The following is a 21399-nucleotide window of genomic DNA, read 5'->3' on the forward strand; positions in this document are numbered from 1 at the left end:
GGAAACCTCAAACTTTAAAAAAAAATATATATATATATATTAATTTACATTTTTACTTCCTTATACCAAGTAAAGGAAATATTTTGATCACGAAAAATTTCAGATTTCAACGGAAATATACATTTTGACTATCCCTGAATCCATTTTGACTAGCTTTGGCGTGACGTCTGTACGTACGTATGTACGTATCTCGCATAACTCAAAAACGATTTGTCGTAGGTTGTTGAAATTCAGGATTTAGGTCTTTTGTAACATCTAGTTGTGCACCTCCCATTTTGATTGCAACAGACTGAACCTGTGTCCAAAAAAAGCCCAAAATCCATAAAAAATTTGTATTTGGAGTTTTTCTTAGCTGCCCTCATTGAGAGCTTTTTGCAGTGGTACTTATTTTCATTGGTTCCGGAGTTATAGACAAATAAAATTTTAATTAATATATTTTGATCTTGCAAGGCACATCGGTGGATCGAATCAGAACCCATCTTCTTTTTTTAACTTCGTTTTTAATTAATTTTTATTTTTTCAACTTTTTTTTAATTTAAATATATTGATTTATTAATAATTATTAACCCGTGATTGTAAACAAATTTTTATAATAACTAATAATTAATAGAATTAATAAAAAGAAAAATATATAAAAAAATCAGAAGTTATTAGTGAAATAAAATTTTATGTACTTTTAAAAATGTGTACGAGTATATGTAATTTAATAGGCATTATTACATATGTGTATATGTAATAGATTTGGTGAAACATCTGATTATTTGATATTAATTGAAAATTATAATTTAGAATCGTATTATTTTTGGATTTTCTGGTTTAATTTTATCTACATTAAATCGATTTCTTTCTTTTTCTAGATTTGTGTGTCAAAACTGAAGACTTAAACATAAATAATTTTAAAAAACTAAGCCAGAAAAGCATTTAAATTTTTAAATAAATATATTATAATGTATTTTATAAATGTATTATATTTATAAAAATATAGTTAGATATTGAGATAGTACAACCAGTTTTTTTTTTTAGTAGCCTGTAAGTGGTAAATTGTATGTCACGCATTTTTCTTCAGTTAACATAATTCTTCATGGTAGTTTGTCCCAGAAACAATCTTTGTGATCTACCGTACATAACTGTTTATTTCTATTGTATCAAAACTGTACCAATACAATAAATAGAAGATATTTTATTTGTTCATTTCTTCTTCTCATTTTCTTTCACCTGTTGGGATAAACATTTCTTTATAAAAATGATCTGTTATTTATTTAAACGTTACTGTTGTAAATCCAATAAATATCCAGTAAAGATATTTTAATAAAAAATATATATAACAATAATTTCTAAATATAGTAATTGAAATAATATCTATGTCTTCCATACAAAAATTTAGAGGTTAATATATATATATATATATACATGTATCTTTTAAATAAATTTTACGTTTTTAGGTATACTTCATAAGAGAGCTTTTTTCTTTTTTTCTTCCTGTTTAGCCTCCGGTAATTACCGTTCAGATAATACTTCAAAGGATGAATGAGAATGATATGTATGAGTGTAAATGAAATGTAGTCTTGTCCAGACTGAGTTCGACCATTCCTGAGATGTGTGGTTAATTAAAACCCAACCACCAAAGAACACCGATATCCACGATCTAGTAATCAAATCCGTGTAAAAATAACTGACTTTACTAGGACTTGAACGCTGGAACTCTTCCAAATCAGCTGATTTCTGAAGACACGTTCACCACTAAGCCAACCCGGTTGGTTTCATAAGAAAGCTATGTATTGTAATGGATACAATGATTGGACATCCGGAAAATTTCAACATATCTTCGCGTTTCACATCTCCTTTAGGAAGATGTAAATTTTTTTGATAAGTTTTTTATATAAGTAAAGTTTTTTTATATCACCAACTATTGGCCCAGGAGGTGGACAAAATGGGGTTTCGATGACAAAAAAAATCTTACCTCCCTTAATAAGAAGAATATCAAATCGGTTTTAAGTGGTCGTTAGTCCTCTAAACATTACCTAAAACTTTTCTCTGACACAATTTTTGATATGATCAATCCTTACGTCAAGGGATAACAAAAATTTTGCTGGAATTGTAAGAAGGTGGGGCTGTATGCTAAACATGTGAAACTTTTGTTCACCTGCAACCACTATCGTATTGAGTAAATTTGAAGTTTTTTCTAAATTTTAAGATGAAAATTTTTTATCCCCTACTTAGCAGCGGTGAAATCTACCTCCGCCTTCCGGCATGCCGAAAGGAATTATTTTTTTGTAATATCTTTAACAGAAATACCTACTTTTTTAAGAGATTAGAAAAGTCTTCTATTTTATAGTTTTAAAGTTTGCTTACAATCGGTTGTATTTATATAAAACCTTATGTAAATTTTATCACACTCGCAATCACATGTTAAAGAATTTCCAGCGAAACAGTAATTACACAATAGTATTGAACTTTTGTGGCAAGCAGCCCATAAACTAAGTAATTATAAGCATTTAACAGTCCGTTTCTATACTACGCATCAACTGAGATTTTTAAACTTTAAAAGTAATAAAAATGATTTTTATTACTTGTACGAAGTAAAGGAAGTATTGTGATCGCGAAAAATTTCGGTTTTCAGATTTCAGCGGAAATATTCATTTTAACCATCCCTGACTAGTTTCGGCGTTACGTCTGTAGGTACGTATGCACTTACCTCGCATAACTCAAAAAGAATTAGCCGTAACACTTTTAGATATTGGATTAAGGACATTTGTAAAATCTAGTTGTGCAACTCCCCTTTTGTAATCGACTGAACCAAAAGTGTCCAAAAAAAAACCATAATCCAAAAAAAATTGGATTTGGAGTTTTTCTTAGCTGCAATAAGCTCTTATTGAGAGCTTTTTGCCTTGGTACTTATTTTCATTGGTTCCAGAGTTATAGACAAATAAAATTTTAATTAATTTATTTTGATCTTACAAGGAAATCAATTCGAATCAGAATTCATCTCCTTTTCTTTTTTTTACTTTTTTTAACTTAAATATATAGATTTATTAATAATTAATAAATTAATTTATTGTAAAGAAATTTTTACAATAAATAATAACAATAAGAAAAATATTAAAAAATATATTTGTTAATATAATAAAATTTTATGTACTTTTCATTTTAAAAAAATGTATATATGTAATTTAGTAGGGGTACAAGTAAGTCATGTAGTGTCCACATCAGATTTTTTTATTTATTACATACATAATTTATTTCTTTATTAATTTTCTCCTGTTAAAGATTTTTTTAAATATTTATAACAAATCTTTAGGAATTAAAAAATCTTACAAAACTGATGGATTGGAATTATTTGAAGTTAATTTATTTTTAAATTGTTGTCTATATATTCTTTTTTTAATTATATATTCTTTTTTTTTAATTTGTTATAATTTTTTAATAATCTTTAAATCCTAAATAATAAATAGGTTGGTCATATTTTAATTTTCGTTACTTAATTTTAAATTTCATTTTTTTTGTAATAAACAAATTACTGAGGTCATAATAGCGAAATCTTTATTTACAAATATATAAAGCCTACAGGTAATTAAAATTTCTGTTAAACTTGTCTGTTTAATCTTTAAAACTTTTTGTTGAAAGAGTAGTTTATAAGAAGCCTTTTACTTCTTCTTCTTCTTCTTTTATGAGCTTCAACTTTTTCATTTAGTATAAAACACTAATCCAGACCATCATTTAACTTTATTCAGTTTAACCTCATAATAATGTTTTTTATTTTTTATTTTATAAAACTGTAATTTTATCAGTGAGTTGTGCATTTTGTTTTTGCATTAATTCAAATTAGTTATTAAAATATTTAGAGAATCTTTTTTAATTAATAAATTATTAGAAAAACACTTCGATTTTTTTTTAATATGATCAAATTACTTTCAGAATATTTTTTTTATTTATTTTTTTTTTTAATTTTCCTGTAAAACGTCAACGAGAAAATAGTTTGTGTTAAATGTGTTAAAACAACAAAAAAAATTAACATTCTACATTGTTGCTTCAGTCTCCGTGGCAAAGTAGTAGCGCATCTGCCTTTCATCCGGAGGTTGGGTTCGAATCCCGGTCAGGCATGGCATTTAATCACACAAAAATGATTAATTCTAATACAATGAAATCGACCCTTTTTTTTTAAATGAATCATCACTGGTGATGAAAAATGGATTGTCTACAATGATATTTGAAAACCATGACGGTCGAAACGTGATGATTTAGTACAAACCAAGTCGAAAGCTGAATTGCATAAAAAAAAGATTATGATGTCAATTTGGTGGGATCACAAAGGTGTAGTGTGTTTTGAGCTGCTTCCAAAGAACCGAACGATCAATTCAGATGTTAACTGTAACTAAGGAAACTGGAAGAATTAGCCAAAAAAAAAAACGGCCAGAATTAACAAATCGCAAAATAATCGTGCTATTACACTACACTTTTTTGTTAACTCGTGAAAAATTATTGGAGCTTGATCAGAAAATGATATTACATCCCCCGTATGGCCTTGATCTTTCACCATCAATTACAATTTATTTCAAAGTATGTAAAACTGTTTGAATGATAAAACTTTCACTAATGATCATGACCTAAAATCACTCTTGGTTCAGTTTTTTACTGAAAAGTACTATGATTGCGGAATCATGAAGTTTCCAGAAATATGGAAAAACATTATTGGACAAATTGGAAAATATATAACTGATGGAAAAACATTCTACATATAAAAAAAATCGGGTGGGATTGTGTCGGGGCGCACGGCCGTTGGTTTAACGTGAAACAGTACAGACGTTGGATGAAGTTCCTCAAAGCTACAGACCGACCAACTTATATGTAGACTTAAATGGGAGAGCCACCATCGTATTTTTTTTTTTTAATAAAACTAAAAGTCTCCAAAGAAACATTTTAGTTCCTTCATTTGGCCAACTCTATAGATAAATTGGTCGGTCTGTATGTCAGCGAGTCACTTTTAGTAAATTGGATTGAAATAAAAACGAGACATTGACTGGGTACTAAATTTAATTTTAACATAATACAGATATTTAAGTAGTACATGATCTATCACATTCAAATCCATCTGTCACATTCATAAAATGTATAGATTCACCTTTTCATACATTTTATGAATGTTGCAGATGGATCAGATTTAAAGAGAGGGCAGGCCTTCAATGGATAACGCCAGAAAACACTGTAAGTTATGTGGGATACAAGGGGTTTAGAATGTAATGCTATAGACGGTTTCGCCACAGAAATTCTTCAGAGGAAAGAAATAGAGTTTCGTGATAGGAGCAGGGAACAGCAATTATAAAAAAAATAGGAAGAGATAGACCGAGACCCGGCTAGGGTGGATCTGGGAACGGCATAGCCGGACTTGGTTTCCCTCCCTGATGGCTTGAGGCAGGAAAGAGGCAAGACCGTGTCCCGGTTACTGTGGCGGGGCCCGGCAACGGCATAGCCGGGCCCGGTTATGTCGCCTTAGTGATTTTAAAGGATCCGCCCCCCTGGGTTGAGTGTTGCTTGAATGCCGATCCGACCCAGGGGAACAGGAGAGGTAAAAAAAGTAGTACATGATATTTATTTCAACTAATATTCGACACAATTATGTTCAACATTGGTCTGTGATATGAGAAGAGACATAAGGCATAAGCAGTGGTAGAGGTACTAGCGCCTTCGGCTTCGTTCACTGAGCGCGCCGTGCCAGCTTTGCGATGCTCCCGAAACAGTCTCGCTCGCTCGGCACCGGACATTGGGGTACCTGTGCGTAGCCCATAATCTCCCCTTTCCAATGATATGCGAAATGTATATTTCCGGTTGGCTTTTGTGCGAACTGAGGCTGATATATTGAATTTTTATTCTTTTTTACATGTTTACTTTAATTTTTTACACATAAATGTTGTCCAAAATACTTATAACTTATTATAACTTACATCGATTTGTTTCGGCAAACTCTAAACACAAACACAATCACCGCGCTATCACGTAAGCTAAACTGAATGGAAGTGAGCGAGAGCGCCAGTTTTGGCCGATCGGCGCTGTTCCCCCTCCCCGCCAACCCGCTTTCCACTGACGCAAACTCAAAGTCATATCGGCGATTTGACCATGTAAGTTATAAATTGACACCGCATTTACGTCTCTGAGACTAATAGTTAGGGAGTTATTAAGGCAGGACGATGTAGACCTTTTCGTTACGCTTCAAATTTCTGTTCTGGTACCGTATGTTTCGGCGTGATTTTAAAGACATTTTACGTCAAAAAAAAATTGAATTTTATTTCACCGAAATTACTTTCTTGCCAGTCCAATATACTGCTTCAGCTGAGCAAAATTATAATTTTATAAAATTGTGAAATTTTACAAAGAAAGTAGTTAATAAATCTGATTATAAATAAATAAAAAAAATTTAATAATATTTTTATTTTAATTTCTTTTCCACATAAATTGATTTCACATGAAATAAAAATGGAAAATGGAAATAAAAATAGAATAAAAATGTGGAATTTCTTTTCCGCATGAAATAAATTTTTGCTTTCTAAAATATCAGTCGGTAAATTTTTTATTCTTGTAAATTCATATCATGAGTCAATTTGAAGAGTCACAGATTCGTAACGTTAATTTAGAATACACTTATACTTTAGTTATTAATATTATTAAAAATTCTCTTATTATATCTTTTAAATTTTAAATGTAAACGAGAAAAGTGTGTTTTAATTTGATTTTGCTTTAATGTTATGCGCGCGCGTGTGTGTGTTTGTTGGGTTCTTTCTTTCGTTGTGTGTTTAACTAAGCTAGAACAAGAATGGAATTTCCTCCCCAAATAATTATCTGGAAAAAATTAGAAGGATTGTAGTTTTTTAATTAAAATTTAGGAAAGTAAAAAGTAATTAATCATTTTAATTATTTCCAGAGAGGTCTTTGGGAGAAGAGATTCCCTCTTATTTAAGTAGTATGATTCATTTTTTAATTCTCCTTAGAAAATATTAACCAAATTACTTTCATGATTTTTAATTTATAAATATATATTTTATAAAATAAGATACACAAATATAAACAGAAAGATTGAATTATCAAAACATAGATCTGTAATTTTATTACATAATGTAATTAGATTTTAATTACCTTTGGTTCATTTAATTTTTTATATTTTATTTTTATTAATTTGTTACGAGATTAAGTAATTCAAATCTATTACAGGATCGAAATATAAAAAAATAAATAAATAAATTCGATACATATAAAGTAAAAAAATGTTATTCTTATAATTTTTATTCTATACTAATTACATTTAAAATAAAATTTAATTAATTTTTTTTTTTTAATTAATAGCCAAATGTAAGCCAGATTGTTTTCGACATTATTATTATTATTATTATTATTATTATTATTATTATTATTATTATTATTATTGCTACTTCTACTACTACTACTGCTGCTGCTGCTACTACAACGTCGGTGAAGTTGACAAGTCGTTGTAATATGTTGTTGATAACCTGTTATTATCGTTCAAATTGCCAATTACCAGCTAGTCCATGTACCTACATTGATCTAACATCATGTCATCTTATGATCTGTACAACCAAACAACGAAAGGTAATGATTATGGCATATAAGACTTCCGGCTTTTTAATACTTTATTTAGGTCAAAGTATTTTCAGTTCACCCATACAGATCCGTGTGTAAATTATTATTTTTAATTCAGATATGATTATGGTATTATTTTGATCAAAATTTTTAATTGAATTTAAATTTTATCTTTACTTTTTTACTAACAGTTTTGTTAATAATAGACCTTGCTCATTTTGTGCTGTAGTTGAGTTAATAAAGTAAAAATTAAAATCAATTCTAGAAAGAAATTGATGGTAATTAATTGTGAAAGATTTAGCTCCAAAAAAATCTTTGTGAATTAGTGATTTAACACCATTTAATTAGTTTTTTTATAAATACCGTTACAAGAACACCAAATCAAGGAGGTACTTAAAAAAATTATTTGAATGAAAAATATAAAAAAATAAGTTTATAAAAAAACCAATAAGATTAAGTATTTTATGTATTGAGAAAATCATGATGCTTTACTCTACTAGGAAAATGGTTTCACAGACAGTTAGTAGTCTATAACGATTTTAACAAGTAGCCACTGAAAGACAGATTGGAAATTGTGAATGCCAGGAGTAAAAGAATGCCACCAAGGTTTAGTGATATAACTTCTGCTCTTCCTTAATTCTTCCATATTATATTCTTTATATCATTTCAAGGAATATCCTTGAGAAACTAAACTAATGGATTAATTTCTTTTAATTTTGTATTACCCTTAATCAAAAGATAATCACTTTATTATCAAACAATTATTGATCTTAATTGAATATAATTAAAAAGGAATAGCTGTTTATCTATAAAATTATATTAACTGTTTTTAAATATATCCATCAAAATTATAGTTTCCAGTGTTAGACGTTGGCTCATTGAAACGAGATGAAGAAAAAAAGCATCTCTATTTCCTGGTGCGAAGAGTATTTAGGGTTAACTATCACAGTAAAATCTGTATGAGCAACTGTTTCTCTACCATTGGTAGATTATCTACCATTTCTCTCTACAAGAAATTGAATTCAATTATTACTGAAAGTGTATAAAAATCAAATAATATTTTCATTTTTCATCCCCACCATCCATTGAAGTATAGTTGAAGAAAAGTGACTGAAATGACATCTCCTGGTTGTTCATAAATAGCCATGATTTTTTGAAAACTAATATGCATTAACTATTTCCTACCATAATTCCAATAAAATTATTAAATTTTATAATCTAGTTTTCTTCTCGAAAGAATTTGACTTGCTTCACTTTTGTTTGAATCACCAAACTGAAGTACCAATTTAATGCCTGGTCAGTGGTATTTTGAATATATTTATTTGGCTCTATCTCTTTCATGATAAAAATTAATTTTTTTCCAATTACAACCTAAAGATGTATTCTGTCATAAAATTTTTAATAGGAATTATTATAAATATTAAAAAAAAATTGTTCAACTTCATTAAACTTTGTTCTTTAAATATCTTTATCTTAAATGCAAGAAGTATTAAGGAGACTCGAAGAGAACATGAAAATACTAAATTTAACTGGATTTAGGAAAAGGAACTGGCTAGAATGTTGCATGACAAGAAGGTGTTTATTAGAGGATGCGATAGAAGTCTTGATGAATGGAAGGAAAGAGGAGAAGGGGACGCATTGCTTCCTCCAAATAACTAGGGCCTCGGTAGGTGCATTCCTGCTAGCCCAAAAGGCATTAGCATTGAAAGGACTTCAGCAAACGGACTGAAGGGGAATCACGCCAGGAGTACAAGGCTCAAAGCTTAGTCTCCCTCGGCCAGACCCAGTAATTAATAATTTTCATCCTGGTCTGTACGGATAGGAACGCAAATCACCAAATCCGTCCATACATAAAACTTAAAATTAATAACCACTGCTAAATAACACCCAATAACCCACCCGATAATAGAAAGATACAGTAGCAAGGGGCATTGTCCAGGCTCTTCAATCTGTAGGGAGAAATAATAAAACTCCTGCCATTCTTGCATTCTGTTCCATTCTGAAGAAAAGGAAGAGGAAGGAAGAGATTTATATTGATGGATGGGATTATGGAAAAGGAAAATATGCGAAAACAAAGAGGTTAGCAAAAAATAGAACAAGGTGGAAAGCAGCAGTTATGATAGAACCTGCCCTAATGACAAAACACTATGATAATGACTGAAAGACATAGCTTTGTATTTTTTTTCTTTATTGATTCCATTTTATTATATTTTTTGTGTTATTCATTTTTTCATATATATGAAATTACTTATCTTTTTTGATTATTATTGGTCTGCATTATCTACGAATTATTGTGTTACTCAGATTATATTATATATTGCATATGTTCTTCGTATTAAAATTAAATTAAAAAAATAGAGTTGAAAATAATAATAATATATATTAATTTGAAATTTTCTTTGTTACAGCCTCAAGTATTTTCTCTAACATCGACAAATGGAGTAAGAAGAAGGCAAGATTTAGGCCAAAATGGGATAGAAGATATGATACAACTCTCGTAAGTAGCTTATCTTTATTGTTACACTTACTTGACTTGTTTAATGAAATATATTTCTGTGTATTTCTTTTGCTTTCTACTTTATCCTTTCATCTTTATTTTTACATTTTTATGCCTTTATCAATTTTTCTTGATATTTATTATCATCTTTCCATGTAAGAATATTGTAGAACTACATAAAAATTCAGAAATTTAGTAAAAAAAAAATCAGGAAATATTCAGGAATTTTATTGTACTGTTAAATTTATTTAAACCCCACAGTTTTCAAAGTTACATAAAATACAGCAAAGCCAATAATTTTGATTTTTAAAATATGAAATAAAAGTAATGTTTGCTATATAGTTTTAATTAAAACTAAATTAAAATAAATCCATTCTTTTAAATTTAGTTTTCTGTAACAAACTATTGTGAAATAATAACAAAATATTATATACATTTACTTTGTAAACAATAGTTTGTTGGAAGTTTCAATAAGTATTTCAGATGAGTTGATTGTGATTGTATATTTTATTTGGCATAGTAATAATGGGTACGGTATTGAAGAAGAAACCAATCCAGCTATCAAATCAGAGATATCCAAATGTTCAGATGTTTGTAGATGAACAAACATCTGAACAGAATTTAAAATTTGTGGTGATTGTTAGTCGAGTAACTTTCCTAACATTTTGCTACATTTCCCAGTAGTTTTCCAATTGTTTTTGCACAAGTAATTCATATATATTATATACGAGTATTTGGATAACAAGAAATATTTGAAATTTAAAACTAGATGGCTATTTCAATCTTTAAACAAACATCAGTAAATAATGCAGGAATTAATTGTATATATAAAGTGTTAATAAAGTACGGGAAGCCTTAAATTATTTTTTAAATGTTAACAGAAAAACTAAATTTAACAAATGCAGTACTATTTCGAAGTAGGAACCTTGAAACAATCCTCCTATGAGACCACCTCACCTCAATCTCCCTTAGGAAGCAGCACAAGACTTTTTATATGGAAGGATAGGATTCCAATACGTCATTTTAAAGGGTCCTGAAAAATAGAAATTGATGTTTCAGACTTGGACAATCCTAACCAGACTATTAATATTCTTCATAGCTAGTTTAAAAAGCAGCCTACACTATCTCTTAAATAATCGACAACTATGAAACGCTAAAAGAAAAAAAAGTAAAATATAGCAAATCCTCCTACCTCATAACAATATATTTTTTAATATGAGATCACTATTTGGAATGTACTGTAAGCCACTTTTGAAACTAGTTATAAAAAATTAAATTAAATGACTGCCACTTTGTTAGGATTATCAATGTCCAAAGACATTTTTTTAACACTTTCAAATGATATGTTAAAATTTTAGAGATGCCTCAGTGGAGACTTGCAGGTATGTGGTCTTGTACCAAAAAATAGATTGTTTTGAGGAAGGAGCAACTGCTAAATTTATTTTTTTTTACTCTTACTCTAAGAACACAATTAGAAACAGTTAATTTTTTTTTGTGTTTTGTAAGTATTCTTTATTCATCATTTAACACAAAAAAAATTATTATTTTTTAATTTATTTATTTTTGGATGTGATATTTTTTAGTGCCTATTCATGACTGCTTAAAAATTGAAATGGTTAATTAGTATTGAATTTAAAAAAAAAAAGCTTTTTTTAATGGTTTGAGAATAATCTTGTTTACAAACTTATTTCAATAACTGTTTAATGCAGCTCTTTTTTTGTATATAGATTAAATATTTACTTTTGTATGTTAATTTCATAGCTTCTTTTACCACTCTCTGTAACAAAATACATTATATATATATATATATATATATATATATATATATATATATATATATATATATATATATATATCATTAAATAGGATTATTGTTATTATATATTACAAAGGATTTGGCTCTACAATAAGTTTTTTTGTTAATTGGAATAATGGAGTATAAACAAGTAGAAGGAGTATTATATGATATAAAGAATGCTGAAGATATTCCAGACAGTAGCTCATAGAAATGGAAAGGGATAATAGAAGTCCCCCTTTCAATGAGGGGTGTATTTTCTCACTTCTCCTTTCAGTATACAATGTATCAATCTATGATTATGAAATTTGTTTATTATAATATGGCCTTTACTCTGTAAAAAATAACAACATAAAAATAAATTTATTTATTAGATAATTTTTTTAAATTAATTTCCTTGTTTTAATTTATAAATTCTTTTTATCTTTAATGTTTTAGAATTGTTATTTTTATTCTGTTTAAAGGGACCTCAATGAAGCATCACTATTATGGAATCTCAAAATAAGATATGATAAGGAGTTTATATATGTAAGTTCAAATATTTATATATGTAAATTATTTTATTCAAACTACGGTACTCTTTAATTTCAGTTAGTTTTTACAGTTTCATTTAATATAATTTTACACCCTAATTAGCATATTTTGTTTAGTTGTTCCTTATTTCTTTACACTATTATACATTAAAAAAGAAAGATGAAATAATAATTTTTAGAATTTATTTTTTGGGAAAGAAACTTGACAACCCCTGGTGAGTGTGCAATAATAAAAACTGACAAAATTCACCCCCATTAACTGAGAAACTTTAAATGTATGAATATAAAAATAAAAATATAAATGTTTTATAAATTTATCCAAATCCCATTTGATAAGCTATTATTCCCAATTTCTTCTTTTATAACTTTGAATAGATTATCACCAATATCTCATAAAATTTAGGCATGGGGAAAACAGTAAAATACTTGATAACTTGACGGACTCTTATCCCTTTTGTGGATTGGATAACCGATCCACAGTGGGTCTTTATATTTTTGTCTGTGGATAGGTAGCTTGGGTAATAAATTGAATTCCGTATCGGTTTAGACCACAATTCTGAAGAGACAATGACTAAGTAAAACAGTTTCTTTTTAGATTCAGCTTTCTTATGAGGTTGCCTGAGATCTTTACTTTCTTATCTACGGTTTGATCAAAGAGCAATTGGTATCAGAGGTGCATATTATCTAAAATCAAGTTTCCTGTTAGTTATTTTAAATCTACATACATCAAATTCACTGTCACATTGCATATATATATATATATACAGCTAATATAATATTGTTTAAATTGTTAGTAAACTAAATTTTTAAAATTCTTTTATTAATTTTCTTCTATAATATTCATTTTTTTATCGTGCAAAGTACGAATCTAATGTTAAATTTATGTAATAATCTTTAAATTTAATTTTTCTTATTTCCAAAAGTAGAATTACTGCTTCTTGTTTATGGATTAATATTTCATATTGTATTCTTTGTAGAGCTCCCTGTAATTGTATATTAAACTTGCACCCTTAATCCAGTACCCTTAAAGAAGGATAGAGCATTATTTCTGTTAAATTAAGAATACTGAAACTTCTTTTAGGTAGTAGATAAAACATAATATTCTATCTATTGATATTTATTCCCATTTTGTTCTCAATACTTGTTCCGATTTGGATGCTTTATAAATTGTGTGCAATTGTCTACAAGTTTCATAAAATTGTACATAAATCACACTCAAAACATCCTAGTGATTTATTTGCATCCTCTTTGATATAGTCGATTTCATCAAATTCTACTCATGTTTACCATGTTTGATACATATTGACTGACCAACCCAAAATTGACAGTACTGTTATTACATGTAATTAATTATAAAATGAATCCATCAGTTTATTTCAAATGTAACCGATCATTTTCTCTCAACATCTAAATTTCTATCATATTTTATTAGACATTAATAATAATTTTCAAGTACTAAAATTAAATTATTTATTCATTTAATTATTCATATTTTTCGTGTTTTTATTTGTATTTTAATTATTCATTTTATGAATTATTTTTTTGTATTTTCGCAAATTTTTACTTTCCCATGTATATGACTACATAATAATATATATAACATGAAGTATAAAAATACATATGTTTGTATGTTGACCTATTTTTCGCTTGACATCACTGACAATATGGATTAATCTGGCACAATGATTTCTGTATTTAAATCACTGATGTCATTTAATTTTGGTTAAAATCTTGGTCAAGGGGCAGGAAGGGATTGTCCCTTAGGTAGCTAAGATACTTTCTGATAGTTTTTGGTCTTATTCAATCCACCACAAAGGCGTGGGATCATATTTTTTTTTTTTTATTGGTTTCTGGACTCAAGTTACATTATTGCATTGATTAGATATGATTCCATTATGTTGGTACAAATTTGGTTATATATTTGAGCAAATTCATAGGAGCACGGGATAATAAACCTAATTTTTTCTTTCTTTTTTTTTATTCAAGTAGGCTTCTTTGGACCATGAGATTCAATTAATTAATTCATTTTGGAAAGTTTTTCATCCTTCCACATTTTTATCATAATCTTTCTGTGTTTCTCTTTCTTTCTTCTCCAAGTTGTTCCAGTCTGATACTTTGTTTTCTCCTGAAAACCTGCTATTCTTTATAATTTGTTACTCAGAGGTTATTGTTGTTTGTTGTCAGCATCAGTTATTCAGAGTTCATTTAAATCTTTCCTTGTTTCTTGAAACCAGTTATTGTTGGTTTTTTTGTTACAGAGGTGTATGAAATTTTTTTTTCTGATTGTTTGGTCCATTCTTTGTAGATGCCCATAGAATGGAATTCTTTATTTTCCGATAGTGTCTGTAATATTTTCAATGTGTGTATAATAAATAGTCTTACTTCACTAAATAGTTGAATTTATCAACTTTTCTTATTTTTCCGTATTTCTTCTCATTTTTTTGGGGCTTGCTTTAAATTGGTCATATATCCAGTCTTTTCAAAACAGATTTGCAGTCCTGCTTTTTCAGCTTGTTCTTTGAGAATATTAATTTGATGGGTGGCTGTTTCAACTGAGTCGGAGATGATGGCTAGGTCATCTTCAAATGCTAAACAGTAAATAGTTAAATTCTATTTTATGTAGCCAAGTGTTATGTTATCATTAAGGAGAAGTACTTGTAATTCCTTCTCCACTCTCTGAGTACTTTTTCAAGGACACAATTGAAGAGAAGCGAAGACAGTCTATTACCCTGTCATACACCTGTCTTGATCTCAAAGCGATTTAAGATTTTTCCTCAAAATTTCGCTCTAGAATGTGTTACGATTAGTTGAATTAATTTTCTAGTTTTGCTGTCAAGGCTAAATTCTGCAAGGATATTGAAAAGAGATTTTCTATCTATGGAATCATATGCTTTCTTGAAATCAACAAACAAGATGACATATTTCTAGCTCTTAATTTTAAATTTGTAATTAATTATTGACTTTAAGTTGAAGATTTGTTCGGTGCAAGATCATCCTTTCCTAAATCCATTTTGGTATTCAACAATTTATCTGTCAAGTTATTTCTCGGGTCTGATCAGTAGGGCTTTTCACAGAATTTTGTAGGTAACTGGTAGGAGTGAAATTCCTTTGTAATTATTACCATCTGCCTTGTCTCCTTTCTTATGTAGTGGATCAATGAGGGCAGTTGTCCAATCTGATGGGATTTGTTCAGTGTTTTCAATGATTTCAGTTAGTCTAGATAGTGTTTTGGGACCACTGTGTTTCCACATTTCAGCTATTGTTGAGTCTTTTCCCATAATTTGAATATGTGACAGTAGATACCAGGTGTATTTTTGTGGTTAGGATTCAACTAGCTACACACCTCAGGAATGGTCAGCTTGAGTTAATACAAAACTAGACCTCATTTATATGTCATATGCATCATCCTTATCTCACTGGGCCTTGGGGGTTGCTTACTGTTCACAAATTAAACAGATTGAAATGTAAACATTAGAAATAGAATAATGTAATATCATCTTAAACATTAGTTTTGTTTTGTATTAAATTGTTAGCTTTTAACCGTAACACCGAAAGGATTTTTATATATCATAAAAATATATGCTATCCCTTAAATATTCATCAGTGGGGATATCTCTTTATTGATTTAAAATACATGCTACCTGTTGAAAAGATTTCTTATCTCTCATTATCCTATATAACAGATAGTATTAGGTCATGATGATGGGTAATCTGAGTTAGAAATTTTAATTGTTTAAACACTTTTTAAGATAACTTTTACACTTTTAGCTACGTAAAATGATACTTCATAATCTTTATTCAACAGTTATTTTTATGTCTTTAATTTGATTTAAAAATGTACATGAAATATTATTCATTTATAATACTTTGTGCATTTCATGTGTTTAAATGAATTCCTCAATATCTATTGATGATGATTGATTAACAATCAATTGGAAGCTAGTTTAAGATTTTAAATATTATTTTCTGTAAATTGTCTTTTTAGATTTTTCTGGTTTTTAAATATATATGTATTTCAATCATTTTTTAGCATAGCTCTTTGTACAAAATTTTAATTTAAATAATTCCTTTTATTTTGTTGAAAAAAAGATTATTCATAATAAAAGTAAAAGAGAAAATGATATTGATACAAAAATATGCCACAAAATCTAGATTTTTAGAATGAATTCTAATTATAGAGATAAATTATTATAAATAATATATTTATATATATTGTATATATAAATATATATGTAATTTTGTATAGAATAACAACCTATACCTTTTAATTAAAAACTAGATTAAACTTAACTTATTATAATGTTTGTATTGTTAAAGCAAAAACAGTTAGGTAATCCAGTTGTGCGTACTTTTAATGTATTTTATAATGAAGATCATTTTGCCGAATTTTCATCAAATTTCTTATCCTGTAACAACGTGAAAAGGAGGCTTATGTATTTTAGATATTTCTGTAAATTTATATATGTATGTATGACTTAAGGTACCTCTACAGCTCTAAATAACTGAACCAATTTCCATAAATTTAGAGTTGTTACAACATCCATAAAAGACTCAAGAATGACAAGGGCGAGATACAAAACGTTACATCTATAGGTATTGAGTTACGGATATAAAATTTTGGCACAGGCAGCTGACACATCAGCCTATCAGTTTTTAATTTACTGTGTACCAGCTTAATTACTTTCTGTGCAGTTTATTGGCATAATTAACTTAAAAACATCCACAATATGTGAGGATTTCTTCTAGTTGCATTTTTTTATTAGAATAAACATGTATTCACTCTCAAAACTGACATACATTTTTTAAAAACTTTTTTCTTTTATTTAATTTTACCCTTTACTATACTTCTATTACATGCACAATTACTGTGTATTGTATTTCATTCTAAAGGGTTTATTTATAAGAAATTAAATGTTAATTTTAATAATGTATAAAACTGTTAAATTCGTAACTCTGAGAAAAAAGTATCAATTCATATATGATGCTGATGAACAAATAAAACTTATTAAAGCAGAGGTATTTATTAGATGATAGAAATTAAGATTATTTTTAAAGTATAAAAAACTTCAGGTAAATAAATTAGTTTTTTTTTTTTTTTTATAATTAGATTATATTTATCAGTGTTATGATTAAAATCTGTCTTTTAAAAGTATAATTTCTAGTATTCTTGAATGTAATGTAAGAAATAATTTTGAACAAACTCATTGCACCGTATCTTTATTTATTTATTCTTTATTAAATTTCATTAATTTTGACTAATTTATTAATTGTATGAAATAAACAACAGCTAGTGTAGAACATTCCTTTGAAGTGTGTAGAGTATTTAATGAGACGACCTAGATAAAGTACAATGCAGTAATGGGCAATAATGGACAACAAACCAATGTGATGTGTGTGTGTGACTTTATCCTTCTCCTTAATAAATTGAACACAGAAGAACAAGTGTTTATAATGGTTCAGATCAAAACAAGCTTGTTTGTTTTACGTTGAAGTTAAACTTATGATGATATCATCTGGGAGCCTTCAAGAATTTCCAAAGATGCTCATATCCAGTACTTTAACCGTTGCATATATAGTAGACTGAAAAAAGATTTGAAGTACATCCCATATCACATTCTATCTACTTGTGTTCTCTTCCTTCAATCTGTTTTATAAACAGAAAATATCCTGTTTCTTCTCCAATATCTTCTATATTTTACTCAAAGTTCATTTTTAGAGTCTAGACTTTGTTAACTTAATCATAGAATGATAAAAAGAGTTAACAAAATGACTACCAGTGTCATCTATCACTAGGTCAATAGCAACCAAACACTGTATTTTTTCTTTCACATTATTAGGGTCAAAGAATTGTTAATTAATTGTTTGCTTCATACAATTATTAATCATAATTTTGAGATTGTACTAAGCATCAATTTAAAAAAAAGAAAAAATCAATAACAAAAAGATTGAATTTTTTATCTATTTCAGGGCTGAACTCAAAGACAGAATTTATTTTTAACCAGGTTCAATAAAAGGAGGAGGTTCTTAATCCGCCTGTATATTTTTGAAGTCTGTTTTTTTATTTTAATTTTATACAAGAGAATACATAAATAAAACTGTTTGGCTGTAGTATATTTAATATTTTGAACTATTGAAAAAATACATTTACTTAAAGGCAAATAATCATTACTGTTAAAAGATATTTGTCATGCTTATTTAAAACTTTAAGTCTTTGAATTGATTTCTTTGTAAGTTTCTTTGATGTCAGAGATTTATCAATGTACTTTAAAAAAGTTAGTTAGTTAATAGGTAATGGCACATCACAATTCGTCATTGTCACCAGCATTTTGCCTATTTCCTAAACTAAAACAAAATAAAATCCATAGGAATGCTTTAAAAATATCACTTTACTTCCTAAATTATTGTCTCTGAGACACTAGAGATAATTTTTTAATTATTAACTACTTAATTTTAACTTTTGAAGCAACCAAAAGAAACGGATAATGTACAAAAAGTAACAAAAGATTCATGAGTCATAATTTATATCTGTATTTTTGGCTATTAACAGGAGTCCCAAGCAATACTTCAGTGATAGTAAGGGAGAGTAGTACCGACTACTCGGTAGACTCCACAAATTACTCATCAGTAATATTTAGTAAATTTAGACTAAAAAGAATTTATCTATAATAAATTACCATTAAAATAAGAATTTATTTAAAAAAACTTTGATTACAAATTTTATTAATTAATTTTTAACCCTCAGATGGAGATTCCCACCAAATAGAACAGCTCCAGCCATACCCCCAACTATCCCTACCGTTTCTTGCTTTTTAGTCATAATAGTAGTCATTCTTTTCCTTACAATGTTAAGACCTATGAAGTGGTTACAGTCCTTGGCCTTTAACTAGATAAATGCATGAAATTCATTGCCACATTGCAAGAACAAGAATGAATTCAGTAAAAGCATAGATGAAATTTTCAACCAATACCTACAGTTGTAGAGACATAAAACAAATCTATTTATTCCCAAAATCTATATTGTCTAGCAATTTTTTTTTTTTTTTTTAGTTTGGTATATCATATACATATAAACCTAAAAATTCTGTAACAAATCAACAGTTGAAACTAGTTAACTATACACCCACAGATAATGTCTGTTGCTTCAAAATTTTTAATGTTTCTTTCCTACCAAACACATATTCTAATGTAATCTTCACCTTATGTGGATAAACCAAAATTCCACATTTTTAATAAAAAATTGTGATATTTAAAAAAAAAACACAATTTTTACATAACTTAAATGTGAAGTATCATCGATAACTTTCATCTTTTTTAACCAATGATTGATTTGCCCAAGACATATCATCAAATGGTTGATCCATGGCTATCCATTTTTTATGCAGTTTCTGATAAACGGATGAAATAAAGCAATGTTTAAACAATGATTTACTATAACAATGAAAACTAGTACAAACATTTCATATCATAGATCACCAGTGATTTAGATGGCAACTGACAAGTTATTACGAAAGAAGATTAAAACGCACTAAAAATTAAAATTATACTAAGTACAAGTAGTATGTTAAGATTACTTGATCCTTATAAAATTATAGAGTATAAGAATAGATGTTTTGATCATGCACAAAAACAGTCAACTAATAACAACTTCTTCTAAAACCACAACTGCATTTTAATAAAGTAATAAAAAGATGTTTCTGTTAAACATCAAAAATCATGCTTAATGTATTTTATTTTTCTTTTTTCAGACTTATGTAGGAAGTATATTAATAGCTGTAAACCCTTATAAAATGTATGATATGTATGGCCTTGATGTTGTTAAGAGATATGAAGGTCAAATTCTTGGCACTCTTCCACCGTAAGTAAACATACCAATTTTCTACCATTATAATTAATAGTTTATTTATTTAAATATAATGATATATAGTATCTTATTTGTAGTGATATATTGTATTTTATTTGGTTTGTAGATACTAGCCAAGTATTGGTTTTATTTTAAGTTAATATATTCACTACTATTTCTGTGCTGGACTAAAAAGATTGAATTTCACATAAAAATGACTGTACCCCTGGTTTCAGGGCTGAGATAATTTATTTTTTATGTCATATTCATGGCAAATATGAAAGTAATGGTTTTGTAAATTAGTCTGTCACTTTTTAAAAACTCATCATATGTAATTATTCATAAATCTTTCTCTCAGGTCAAATATTTTTTTATTAATATTCCAGTATTTATTTTATCATTAAAATAACAGTTATTTAACTATTTATAAATTAATAATTTTACTTTCCTGTCCATCACTGTAGCTGTAGAAGGGAAAGTATTGTAATCAGTCCAATTTGGGCATATGCGATTTTCACCAGATCTTGACGTTTTGACACCTAAGGAACCAAAAAAAAACCAGATGGAAATTTTCTAGATGTTTGTATGTATATGCGCACGCACGCATGCGTGTTTGCTGTTTCATACCTTATATCTCTAGAACTACTGGACTAATTTTGACCAAACTTGTTCAGATTACATCTGTATGTGGGGAGCATTGATGTAATTAAATTTTCAAATTAGAAGGTCAAGGGGCTGAGGTCCTGAGCAAGGTGACCCTCAGCATCTCAAGATTTCATCTAATTAAGGTCTTATTTTTCTTAGGCACATTTGTTAATTAAAAAATAATAATAATAATATTTGCAAAATTTTTTCTTTCATAATTCCACCCCAACCCAAAAAAACGCTCTAATTAGTGGCTAAGTGGGTATACTGTGTTAATGGTACCCCCTATCACCACAAGGAGTGCTAGTGTAGCACCGACATACAGCTGCATGAAAAATAGTATATTTAAATAAAATTATAAATATTTTAAATTACGTTGTGTGTGTAAGCTGTGCATCAGAAAAAAGCTGCAAAACAGAAAAGTCCTACAACTATGTTGTCAGCTTTTTTATTTTGTAAACAAAGCATTTAAAAAAAATGTTATTGTATTTGCACATATAAT

The 21399-nt window shown here is 28.2% G+C and overlaps 1 protein-coding gene across 7 annotated transcripts in view; it reads left to right on the forward strand.

Moving 5' to 3' along the window:
- Positions 1–21399, forward strand: part of Myo10A (unconventional myosin 10A) — a 765283-nt gene that overhangs the window by 629640 nt on the left and 114244 nt on the right. For all 7 annotated transcript variants that reach the window (XM_075375939.1, XM_075375938.1, XM_075375940.1 and 4 more), the window contains 3 exons: positions 9996–10084; positions 12344–12407; positions 20158–20267. In XM_075375939.1, coding sequence (XP_075232054.1) covers positions 9996–10084; positions 12344–12407; positions 20158–20267 — 263 coding nt within the window. The remainder of the gene's footprint in view (positions 1–9995; positions 10085–12343; positions 12408–20157; positions 20268–21399) is intronic.

Source organism: Lycorma delicatula, chromosome 9 (genome assembly GCF_047948215.1).
Source record: "Lycorma delicatula isolate Av1 chromosome 9, ASM4794821v1, whole genome shotgun sequence".
Lineage (NCBI taxonomy): Eukaryota > Metazoa > Arthropoda > Insecta > Hemiptera > Fulgoridae > Lycorma > Lycorma delicatula.